Raw genomic sequence first — 13,307 nt, 5'->3', positions numbered from 1 at the left:
TCTTAGGAAATTGTTACACAGGTTCTGGAACAGCTCAAGATTACCCAGGGATGTGTAAAATGCTCTGTAGCCTCAGAGCTGGAACCAGCCTACACTCCCCTGATGCTGTTGGAGGCTCTGGCTGTCGCTGTTAGGCTTCAGTTGGAATGCATTGATGCTGCCTGGCAGGAGCCCAGGAATGCACAGCTGTAGTTCCTCCTGCTGTGGTCTCTGGTGGTGATGTCTTACCTTTTACATCTGCATCTCTTAGAACTGCTATTATGGTCTCAGGATCCCTTAGCCCTTTAATCTTTAATTTATCCAGTCTTTATGTCGATACCCTGCTTCTTTAAATGTTTCTTCTTTGGCTTCTGTGACGCCTCTCTTTTCTTGAACTCTATCTCTGATTGTTCCTTCCTCAGGCTTCCTGGTTAATTCTTTGTATCTTACCTGGCCCTTAAATGTATGGGTTTTTTCTAGGGTTCTGCTCTAGGTCATTGTTCAAAGTTCAGATCATGGGAATAGTAAATAACCACCCATACACAGTTGACCCGTGAATAACACAGGGGTTAGGGCCATCAACTCTGTGTAGTCAGAAATACATCTATAACTTTACGGTCAGGCCTCTGTCCATGGTTCTGCATCTGCAGATTCAACCAGCCATGGATCATATAGAAGTATGCTAGGAATGCAGTTATCCAATTATTTGTGGACCTACACAGTTAAACCTACATTGTCAACTGTACTTTTAAGGATTCTCAATGTTAAAATTCCAGTACATATATCCCTCTGACTTCTGAGACTCATTCTTTAAGCTGCCAGCTGGAAAACCTAAAACCTCCATAAACTCCTTAGATTCAAAATTGACAAATTTTTTATTCCTCCATCTGATTCTTCTCTTTTGTTCCTTTCTTGCTTCCATCGTCATCCATGCTCTACCAAAGTATTAGCATCAACCTTGACCTCTTCCTCTCTTGACCAGTGAGACTAGGAGTCCTACCGATCTCCTTCCTAAAGTCTCTGGAATCTTTGTTTCTACTACCACTTAATTGCCTCAGCTGACGTCCCTCCCTTCCTGATGCTCTAGTATTACTCTGTTAACTGGTCTATTCCTTGCCACAGTGGAGTTTCTAAAAGGCAGGTCTAATGAGGTCATTGTTCCTTTCACAACACCTCGTATCCTAGATGATAAGTTCAGAATTCATTCTTAATCACATTTTCTTCACTATTTCTTCTGTCTCCTTAGCTCTGTCTGATGCTGTCCATTGTCCCTAATTTTCCTAGGAGTCATTTCCCTTGTACCTTTAGGATCTAAAATGTACCAAGCCTGCATGTAGACACTTCTATTTGAGTTTTTATAACTTGACTAATTAGGAGGCATGGCATTAAGGATTAGGTGTGGGAGCTCTAGGGTCTAGACAGCTTGTGTTTGTGTCTCTGCACCGTGGCTTAATAGCCATTGATCAAATTGTTAATCTTTCTAATAAGCCTCAACCTCATAGAATTCTTGTGAGAATTGAGTGAGAAAAACACTGTTAAAATAGTATAGTTCTGATACTCCACAGCACATAATTTTATTATTGATAATGTTTTCTTTATCTGAGAACTAGATTACAGAAAGTATACTGACACTTGAGTGCTTTGTGCTAGAATTGTATCAGTGGGTAATTAAAAATTTGAAATAGCTTAAGTACTTAATGGAATAGGAAGGGAAAAGTCATTAAACAAGATACCAAATGTTGAATTTGCTCAGTGATACTTAGTTTTTTAAGCTATACTTTCATAGCTGTTAGAACTTGATTGAAAATTTTGCTATCAACAAAGTAAAAAGACAACTTATGGAATGGCAAGAAAATACTTGCAGCCATATATATGTATATGATAGGTTAACATCCTTGATATATAAAGAACTCATACAACTCAATAGTTTAAAAAAAAAATGGGCAAAGGAATTGAATAGATACTTCTCCAAAGAAGATATACAAAAGTCCAACAGAAATATAAAAAGATGCTCATCATCACTAGGAAAACTTCTTAGGACAAATTGTTATTAGGAAAACTTGCTTTAAATCAGAGTGTTGTCTGATATTTCCATGAAGAGTGAGTTGGGGTTGGAGAGATCTCTGGGAAATGATTTACAGAGATAATTTACCATTTTATATGGTATGAGACATTCTGACTTTCTCGCTTCCAACTCGTTTTCCCCTCTGCTTTGATAATAAAAGGTGTCAAAGGAAAACAACTTATTACAGCACAATTGATTGCTTGAAATGTCCCCACTTCTTGCTTTCAAAAATCATTTCATCCATCTCCTCTTGCAGGTTGCCAGCCTCGACTTCTAATTCTGTTATACGTTTGTGCTGCCTTTGTGCTTGGTGTTTCTATTCTGTGTTTAACGTACTGTATTACTTTCCCATTGCTGCTCTGTATCACAGCTTAGTGGCATAACACAACATATTTATTATCTTACTGTAGTGCTGGAGGCTAGAAGTCTGACGTGGAGCTCACTGGACTAAAATAAAGGGACTAAATCATTGGGCTAAAATCAGAGCTGCATTCCTTTCTGGAGACTCTAGGGGAGAATTTGTTCGGTGTCCTTTCCAACTTCTAAGAAACTGACCACATACCTTGGCCATAGCGCCTTCCTCTGTCATCAGAGAAGCACATAGCATCTCTGCCCCTGCTTTTTTCTCTAACTTGCCCCCACTTATTTCTCTGACCCTCCATCTGCTTCCCTCCTGCTTTTAAGCACCCTTACCATTACATTGGATTACCCATCCAGGTAATCCAGGATAATTTCCCTATCTTAAAGTCAGCTGATTAGCAACCTCAATTCCCTTTTGCTTTGTAACCTAACTTATAGTTTCTAAGGATGGGAGGAGGTGGATTATTCTACCTACCACGTGTATGTTGTAGTAGTTGTGTATGTGTTTTAGTTACTCATCGTTAGGTATTCCTAACACTGTAGTGCCTGACAGTGTATACATACATACATACACACTGGAATTATGTGGGGAATGTTTGTTTATTAAATTTTCTTTCTCTTTTCCTCTTTGCCTTCCTCCATCCACACACACATCTCTTTTTAGTGACAGGTCAGTCTTACGAGAATATGGTAACTGAGATCATGTCAATGGGCTATGAACGAGAGCAAGTAATTGCAGCCCTGAGAGCCAGTTTCAACAACCCTGACAGAGCAGTGGAGTATCTCTTAATGGTGAGAAACATTTTGCTTTCTTTGTTCTAGTTGTTTAAGGATGAAATCTCAAAGAAACAAATTTTAAAGAAACAATAGTAGTTCATAAGATAATGGTGATATATGCTCATTTGCATAATGCTTTTATTGGGTTGGTTTAATTAATTCTTTTATTGACATTTATTGGGCTTTCTAAAAGTTCTTTTGGGGTTTTCCATTACATCTTACGGAAAAATCAGAGCAAACCTTTTGGTCAGCCCAGTATTTTTCTCAGTGAATTAACATTTTCTGTTAATAAAGTATAAGTGAAAGTGAAGTCGCTCAGTCGTGTCCGACTCTTTGCGACCCCGTGGACTGTAGCTTATCAGGCTCCTCCGTCCATGAGATTTTCCAGGCAAGAGTGCTGGAGTGGATTGCCATTTCCTTCTCCAAGGGATCTTCCCGACCCAGGAATCGAACCTGGGTCTCCCGCATTGCAGGCAGACGCTTTATGGTCTGAGCCACCAGGGAAGCCCCAAAGACCATAATGCATTGGCTGGGAAACGAACCCGGGTCTCCCGTGTGGGAGGCAAGAATTCTACCACTGAACCACCAATGCTGCTAATAAAGTATAACCTCTTCTAAAAGATTTGTGATAAGACTTTGAATCAGAAAATGTGACTAAATGGATTTTAAAATTGGCTATCCACTTGGAGTAGTAGTGTCTAACCTAGTTACATCATCCTCTAAGGATGAGAGCTGTGTGTTAAGAGGGCTAGGGGTGGGGCAGGTTTTAAAACTAATTGAATCCAACATTTTAGTAGCTCTTTTTGCCTGCCGTTTGATCCTGAATGTACTATGTAGAGTGAAAGTTTCAAGTTGGAAGTCCAAGTCAAATTTTGTAATATGTAAATTTTTGTAATTAGTTGCTAGCTTTTAAAAATTGGGAGAGAGTGCTGAAAAGTTCAGATAATCTGATTTATCTGGACAACTCAGATCCCAGATTTTCACAAGGGTTTAGGGAAAATTTTAGGTTGTAGACTCCTCTACTAATAAAAGTTTTTGAGAAATAGATTGTTATGGGCATGAACTGAAACCCTTGATATTTTATGACAATGAATGTCTGTTTTACAAATGTGACACAGATCTAAAGCAAATTGTAAAAGTTTGCAGTAATATTGGATTAATTTTTTAGTCCTAAGATTTTATTCTGCAATTGTCATTGGTGTGTTAGAATATTATCATAAGTCTGAATCACCCTAAACATCATCTCCGATCCTAACTCCTTGGAGAATACCGTCCACAGTTCAGTCCATTACCTTGTTTCTAGTTGCGCTTCTGGTAGAAACTCCTTTTCAGAGAGTAGTTTCTGAAGAGTCCCCGTCATGAGCAGATAATTGCTTCTCCTCCGGTCATTTCCTGCTTACTGGCATGAGGTTCAGAAAATCTTAACATATCATTTTATCTTTTGAATTCTTTTTCCCATTGTCCACTTGAAAGTCTGTAAAATACTGACAGTTCATTTAATTATCAGTTTGAAATTGAGGAATCATACTGGATTGAGAGTTATTGTGGATCGGTTTATGGTTGCCCCTCATTCCTCCCCAAAAAATGTGTATTACATAAAAACATTGCCTTTCCTTTTATAGAAGGGCTTTAATTTATACCTGATTTTGGAATTCTGCGTAATTTTAATGGTGTCATCAAATATTTTGACCCAGTAGATTTAAAATTTTGAGGTTTAAAAAAAATGAATTACTATTTTCACAGTTGCTACTATTTAGCATCAAATGCAAATAAATAGATGAGAGGTTCATGGAAACAGTTTATCCTTTACTTTCAGTTGAAGCAGGCACCTGTTTTGAGGCTTTGAACTGTTGCTAGTTTTTGATGAATCTATGTAAGTGAAAGTGAGTGTGTAGAAAGAAGAAGTAATGATCTAACAAAAAGCTAAGTCCTGTGTGTGAGAATTTGAGGTAGATCTGTTGCAGTGGTGATTAACTTTTACTTTAGCTAACTTGTTTGAGAATTTGATGGAGGCTTTTGGACCCTTGATCTGTATATAGTTTGTCCACACTTGATAGCTCCTCATTTAAGGGTTTGAATTGGGTGGTTCGCAGTGCCTAGAGGGAACATCTAATACAGCAATTATTATCCTGCTGTTTAGTGTCCTTCATTCTCTATATGTTTGTGATTTTGGCCTCTAATTTACTGGGAAGTGGAAGTGATTACTAGTACCATCTCATATTTATATGCAGTTATTTTCTCCTGTATTCCCTTTCCAAAACCTATAAAGATTACATAATTTGATAGCTATATGTGAGAAGTCTTATAAATCATTTTTATCAAAATAGGGTATTCCAAAAATCTTAGTGCAGTTTTAAGTTATAACAATTTCAGAAGATAATGTCACAAACTTAGAAAAATCATCACCCAAAACTTGAAGATTCTTTTATACCCATTTACTTTTTTCTTTCTTTCTTCCTTTGGGCCATACCACACAGCTTGTGGGATTTTAGTTTCCTGACCAGGGATTGAACCCATGCCCTTTGCAGTGAAAGTGTGGAGTCTTAACCACTGAACTAAAAAGTCAGATATGTCCTAATAAGATTTGTGTTGATATTTTGAAATTTTAAATAATTAGCTTTTTAATGTTAGACAGTATTATATGTAAGTTTAGGATCTTGCCTGATACTTTGGTGTTAGATATTAATATGTGTTGCTGTATAAACATCATTTCATGACTTTTTTTAATTAATAAAATTCCTTTATGTCTTACATCTACACTCTCTAGTTGGGTAGCTTTTGAGTACTAATAAGTATAAGTAAGTTAATACTTAACTCTTTTTTAAGTGTCTTAGTACCATTAGCCACATTTCAAGGTCTCAGTAGCTACTTGTAATGGGTATTTTTATTGGACAACATAAATATAGAGGTGTTCCAAAATGGTGAGTTCTGTTGGGCAGTGCTGCTGTGTATAATAGCAATGTGTATCCATCCATACCACATTGAGGCCATTTCTGATCTTGAATATGTGCAGATTTTGTTTGTCTTTATCCTTTGCTTTGAATGAAGCAGACATCTGTTTGATGCTTTTAGAAATTAGACAAGGATATTGAATAGACTTATAAAGTCTCTTATTCTGTGTAGTATTTAACTAACTTTGAATGATGAGCTATTCTAAAGCTTGGGAATTATGTTACAGGGAATTCCTGGAGATCGAGAAAGTCAGGCTGTGGTTGACCCCCCTCCAGCAGCTAGTACTGGGGCTCCTCAGTCTTCAGTGGCTGCAGCCGCAGCAACTACGACAGCAACAACTACAACAACAAGTTCTGGAGGTAAAGTGGCATCTTTTGATGGGGAAGAAATGGCTATGAGTCTTCAGTGTAAAATAATTTAACCTGAAGTACTTTTGAGGTGAGGTTCATTCTCAGAGCATCATAATTCTTAAAATCTCTTTTAGTGTTAGAGAAAGGCCCAGAAGAAACTATACTACGTGGATATAAAAGATACTCTTATATTAAACTTCATCTCTGCAGTTTTGGTAAAGGACATATTCTGTTTAGCTCATTCTAAGGAAGAGATGCTTCCCAGCTTGCATTTGGTGTTATATTCCGAAGCCATTCGGAATAGTTTGCGCACCTTGTCTCTTTCTCTGCCTATAAATATCATAAAATATAATTCCAAAGCCAGTAGGATCTTAATGGTTATTATAGAACCAAGAAAATGAAACCTAGTATATTTAATATCTTATATCTAGAGGTGAGAGCAAAGCTTGAATTCAAGTATCTTTACTGACTAGCACCCACACTTGGGTTGGCAAAGGTTTGACTAGAAAGCAAAGCCTAGAGCCTGTGAGAGGCCTGGGAATGTTCACTTTCATTCTTTCTTCTGTAAAATTGATAAAGTAATTCAAACTGTTAATTTTGAAGAGATCATTCCTTTATGTATTTCCTAGCTCTAATTATGGCAGTCAGTTCTGGTTCATAAAAATCCCTAAGCACTTTGTGTACAGTCTCCCAGAGGATAAGCTTTCATTTCCTGAGATTCAGCATGGAAATGGAGGAAGCAGAGCTGTGGTTCAGGTTTGGGGTACTGTCCCGTTCAGTGGCACTTATTGGATAACTTAGTTTCTGAGTCTTGTTTTCTTCTGTAAAACTAGTGTTACACAAAGAAGAGTAAATAACCCTGATCTGTGGCCATTTTAATTTGAATGATTGTCTTGAATAATTCAGGAGATAAGAATGTACATCAGAAAATTCTCACTAATCTTCGTAACCTCAAAAGCATAATTCTTTTGTATACAATTAAAGAGGGTAGGTTTTTTTGTGTTTCTTAGTTTTGGTATATATATTTCTTAGGAATTTTTGTGCATCAGAAACAACTTTTAATACTTTTTATAGAGTATATGCAGGGCACAGGTTCTCAGTATTATTTGATAAATCGAGTGCCCAAGGCAGTTGTAGGAAAACTTCCTTCTTTGAGTGTTCTGTTTTCTCTACATTGTGTGCTGTGCTGAGTTGCTTCAGTCGTGTCTGACTCTTTGCAACCCCATGGACCGTAGCACGCCAGGCTCCTCTGTCCATGGGATTCTCCGGGCAGGAATACTAGAGTGAGTTGCCATGCCTTCCTCCAGGGGATCTTCCCCACCCAGGGTTGAACCTGCCTCTCTTATGTCTCTTGCATTGGCAGGCAGGTTCTCTACCACTAGTACCACCTGGCAAACCCACTCTCTACCTGAGCTAGTAGGAATAATTTCTGCAGTGTAAGACTTGCAAGTTGGTACAATTTGAAGATTGTCATTACTTACTTCATTTTATATACATCTTAGAACTCAAATCATTTTTTTTCTTCACAGTGTTTGCTGTCTAAATTATGTTTGTTATTGTTTAAAAATATCCCTGTTTATTTTAGGACACCCTCTTGAATTTTTACGGAATCAGCCTCAGTTTCAACAGATGAGGCAAATTATTCAACAGAATCCTTCCCTGCTTCCAGCATTGCTACAACAGATAGGTCGAGAAAATCCTCAGTTACTTCAGGTGACTGTTTAATCAGTTTCAAAAATGGTTAGGATGTATTACATTTTGTAGAAGTCAATGGGCACTCCTTCCCCTCTACCAGGTGTATAAACTGTTCTTCCAAGCTACCCTCAGGAGAATGTTATAGAGGTACTGATAAAAAGAGAATTGCGGGTGGGGTGGGGTTAATTTAGTCAAATACTAAGTTTGGGAAACACTTTATTAAAGAACATGAGAAACTCTTGCAAAAAGAGATGTTTAATTTTCTAAATCTCTCTTTCTCAAGCTTATTACTAGAGGTGCAGTGCCTCCTAGAAAATACCCCTGTGGGCTTGTCTTAGTGCTCAGGCCATGAAGTATTTGAGTTTTGTGTAGCATTCTAGTGCCTGCTAGTTGTGGAAGATAAAAATAGATAGACATTAATATAATTTTTCTTTTAGCCATCAAGTAGTTTTTTTAATAGTAATGGGGGAATGGAGTGTTTCTGAAAGAGAAATTGAATTCTTTTAATTTTTCACTGTTTACCTCCTTCAGAAATACTGAGTTTCTTTAATGTACAAGAAATTACATCCTTCCAAAGACCAACTAATCCAGAATCATTCTAAAATAATGCAATTGCAGAGTTGTAGCTTTCCTTTTTATTTGTATTAGAGTTCTTATTTTCCTGGAGGTACTTTATATCAACGTGTTGTTCTTTTGTTCTTTAAATCACTGCAGCAAATTAGCCAACATCAGGAGCATTTTATTCAGATGTTAAATGAACCAGTTCAAGAAGCTGGTGGTCAAGGAGGAGGGGGAGGAGGTGGCAGTGGAGGAATCGCAGAAGCTGGAGGTGGTCATATGAACTACATTCAAGTAACGCCTCAGGAAAAAGAAGCTATAGAAAGGGTGAGTTTAAGTAAAACTTAAAAATTCAGTTCTAGTCACACTAGCCATGTTGCAAATGCTCAGTAGTCACTGGGGCTAGTGGCTCCTGCATTGGGTAGCCTAGACTATAGAGTATTTCCATCGTGGAGGATAGCTCCTATTGAGCAGAGTCAAATAGAGCGTTATTCATGTAGGGATTTTAGTGGAGACAGTCTCTTCTCAGCCCTACTCTCCATTGTGTTCTTTGTGAAGCCCAAGGACCAGCATTAAATACCAGTCTAGCATGAAATTGTTATAAATAAATCAAGCTAAAGATTTCATTGATGTTTTAAAATTCAAGAGGAAAAAAGTATATGCTCAATTCAAGATTATCCTTTTTTAAATTTATATTTCAAATTTTATTTCACTGTTGTCTCTAAATGTAAATATATGTGTGTGAATTATATACAATATGTATAGTGAATATCAGAACCTGATACTTTGATTCTCTTTCACCCTTATCAGGTCAGCCTGTACAGGTCGTGCCAGTGCAGTAACCTGGTTTCTATGATACGGTGACTAGTCAGTCGTCTGCTCTGGGCCCCATGTAAACAGAGAATCATAGTGCTTGCCCTGTCTTATCTTACAGAGTGTTTTGAGGTAGAAATCAGAGAAATTGCATATTAAATAACTTAATACTTAGAAAAGCATCTGAGCTTTGTCTTTATGACATAAGCATATAAGTGTTCAAGGTTTATAACTAGTATTTCTTAAAAGATACTTTATATATTGTGCTGTTTTACCCCCTCAAATAATAGAAATGACAGACAATTGCCTCACTTGTTCTATAGCAACTTTTTTTTTTTTTTTTTTTTTTTTTGTCAGTTCTTGATTTCTGTGTTGGAGAAATTTTCTTTTTGTTGCTTCTGCTTTTGGTGTTGTACAAGAGAACATTGCCTTACCCAAGGTCAGAGGACTTGAGCCTGTGTTTTCCCCAAAGAGTTTTTATAGCTCTTATTACATTTACGTAATGAAAAATGTCTGTGCTCCATTTGAGTTAATTTTTTGTTTATAGTGTGAGGTGTAGGAGTCTAGATTGATATGTTTCGCCTATATGATATCCAGTTGCCCAGCACCGTTTATTGAAAATACTTATTTTTATTCTTTGACACTGTTACAAATAGAATTGTGTTCTTTTTATTTATTTATTTATTTTTGGCCACACCAACACATATGGGATCTTAGTTCCCTAACCAGGAATCAAACCCATGACCCCTGCATTGGAAGCACAGAGTCTTAACCACTGGACCATTGGGGAAGTCCCTAGAATTGTTTTCTTAATTTCAGTTTTTGGATTGTTCATTGTTATATGGAGATACAATTTTGTGTATCATGCAGTTTTGTATACCAAAACTCAATTTTGTTTGCCTTCCTGAACTCAGTTGTTAAATCTTAATTTGTTTGTGTTCCTTAAGATTTCTGTATGTAAGATCATTTGAAGGTAGACATAGTTTTACTTCTTTTTCAATTCAGATGTCTTTTGTTTATTATTATTTACATATATACTTACTTGCTTCATTGTCCTGCTAGAACCTCCTCTATTATTGAATAGCAGTGATAAGAGCCAACATGCTTATCTTGTTCTAGATAGTAGAGGAAAATGAAATATTAAGTCTTTCACCATTAAGTTTGATGTTAGCTGTGGGTTTCATTAGATTCCTTTTATCAGGTTGAGGAAGTTCTCTTCTATTTCTATTACATTGGATGTTTTTATCACAAAGGATGTGAGGTTTTGTCAGATTGTGTGTTGAGATGATCATGTGACTGTGCCCCTTTTTCTGTCAATATGCTTTGTTGTGCTGACTGATTTTTCTGTGTTGGCTCAGCCTTGGATTCCTGAGGTGAATCCTCTGGTCGTGGTGTTCAGTGCTCTTTATATGTTGCTGGAGTTGGTCTGCTAGTGATGTGTTGAGGATTTCTGCATCTTCATGCGTAAGGAGTATTGGTCTGTAGTTTTCTTGTGGTGTCTTGGTCTGATTTTGGTGTCAGGCTAGTACTGGTCTTATGGAGTGAGTTCTATTCTCTTCTCTCGTTTGGAAGAGTTAATGAAGAATTGGTGTTAATTTTTCTTTAAATTGCTGGTACAGTTCACCAATGAAGTTATCTGGGCCTGGCTTTTGAGGAAGTTTTGTGATTACTAATTAAGTCTCTTGTCATAGGACTTGTTCAGGTTTTCTGTTTTTTTTTTTCCTTGAGTCAGGGTGGTTTTTGTTTTTCTAGAAATTTGTCTCATATATGTTGTCTAATTTGTTGGCATACAGGTGTTCTTAGTATTCCCTTATTGTTGCTTTCATTTCTATACAAAGTAATAATAATGTTCCCACATTTATTTCTGATTTTAGTCATTTGAATTCTCAGATTTTTTTTTTCTTGTCAATTCAGTAAAGGGAAAAAAAGCAAGAGTTTTTGGTTTTGTTGAGTCTGTGTTTTTCTAGTCTCTATTTTATCTCCTTCAGTTTGCTTTAGTTTCCCCTTTTTCTTCCCCCTAGTTTCTTAAGGTGAACTTAGATTATTGGTTTACTATCTCTTATTACATAGGCATGCCTTGTTTTATTGTGCCTCTCTCCGTTACATTTTGCAGTTAATTCCTTTTTTACCAATTGAAGGTTTTTGACTGTCAAGATGATGGTTACTTTTGACAATGAGTGTTTTTAAATTAAAGTATATACATTGGTTTTTAGATGTCATGCTGCTGCACACCTAACAGACTACAGTATAGTGTAAACATAACTTATATGCATTGGAGAATCAAAAATTCTTGTGACCTGGTTTATTGCCATATTCGCTTTATAGCAGTATTCTGTGACCGAACCTGCAGTATCTCTGAGTTATACCTGTAGATATTTACAAGTAGAAACTTCTGCAAGAACTGCTACAGCAACATGCCATAAATTTTAGTGTATTGACATTTTATTTTCATTTATCTCAGTATTTTCTGATTTTGTCATTTTTTGATCTGTAGGTTTTTTAGGGTTTTATCAATTTCCACATTTATGAATTTTCCGAATATCCTTCTTTTATTGATTTCTAAGTTCATTCCATTGTGGTCAGAGAACATAATTTGTGTAACTTTAATCCTTATAAATTCGTTGGGGCTTGTTTTGTGGCCTGACATGGTCTTTAGAGACTGTTCTGTGTATCCTTGAGAAGGTGTATAATTTGCCGTTGTTCGGTGTTCTGTAAATGTCTGTTGGGTCTGGTTGGTTTATAGTATTTTTCAGATTTTATACTTGCTTGTCTTCTGCCTTCTCTTATCTATTATAGAACTTGGGGATATTGACGTCTCCAGCTATTGTTGCATTTTTCCCTTCAAGTCTGTCAGTTTTTGCTTAATGTATTTGGGGGCTTTGTTGTTCTGTTTGTTTATAATGAAGTCTTTTTGATTGTTTTATCATCATAAAATGTCTTTGTTTTAGTAACACTTTTAATCTTAAAGTCTGTTGTGTGATATTAATATAGCACTTGAGCTCTCTCTGTGATGGTTTGCATGGTGCGTGTCCTTTTCCGTCCTTTCACTTTCAGCATACTGTGTCTCCGAATCTAAATGTGTGTCTTACTGTAAAGCATATACAGTTGGATTGTGCCCTGTTTACCTTTTACTTCAGCTAGCCCAGCTTTAATGTGGACAAGACCTAAGTAACAAAATCATTTTTGAGTTTCTTGTCCTTATATGGATGAGTATAATCATGCTGAATTAGGAGTTTTGCCTAGTTTTTAAAGGCCCTTTCTTGATAGAGTCTAATGCAAGGGACAAATGTATGGCACCTGGGGAATTAGATTAATTCACCTGAGTGTATTTAAAGGCTTTTAAAAGCAGTGATTATTGAGTTGCAAGTGATTTTCAATAGACTAGGAAAATAAAATTAAATGGATCATATCACCTTTTAAAATGCTATAAAAATTAAGCAGATAAAAACAATATTGTATGTCTTGATTTCAAAAGTATGTCATGTAATATTACTAATAATTGACCGCTCGTTTTTGTAGTATGAAGTGTTTCATAAAGCAAGGAGGTTAAGATTGACCCTAATTAAGGATATGGCTTTTTTTTTTTTAAACAAATAATTGGATTAGGTAGTTAAACTCACCTCCACCTCCGGTTGCTCTCATCCATAGCTTCACCACTTATGTACTAAAAGCCATCTGATTTACAGATTTCTGTAGGGTCATTTATTTTTAAACTACCACAGCAGCTAACGTTTAGTATTAATGCCAGTGAGTGTTAT

At 36.5% G+C, this 13,307-nt stretch overlaps 1 protein-coding gene across 1 annotated transcript in view; it reads left to right on the top strand.

Annotated features, from left to right (window-relative positions):
- The window catches only part of RAD23B (RAD23 homolog B, nucleotide excision repair protein), a 45,341-nt gene that overhangs the window by 29,190 nt on the left and 2,844 nt on the right, over positions 1-13,307 (top strand). The window contains exons 6-9 of the mRNA XM_070375160.1: positions 3,069-3,196; positions 6,360-6,492; positions 8,069-8,196; positions 8,893-9,063. Coding sequence (XP_070231261.1) covers positions 3,069-3,196; positions 6,360-6,492; positions 8,069-8,196; positions 8,893-9,063 — 560 coding nt within the window. The remainder of the gene's footprint in view (positions 1-3,068; positions 3,197-6,359; positions 6,493-8,068; positions 8,197-8,892; positions 9,064-13,307) is intronic.

The sequence above is a fragment of the Bos mutus genome, chromosome 8 (assembly GCF_027580195.1).
Source record: "Bos mutus isolate GX-2022 chromosome 8, NWIPB_WYAK_1.1, whole genome shotgun sequence".
NCBI lineage: Eukaryota > Metazoa > Chordata > Mammalia > Artiodactyla > Bovidae > Bos > Bos mutus.
Note: the sequence above shows the minus strand (reverse complement) of the source record. Positions and strands in the feature narration are given on the sequence as shown.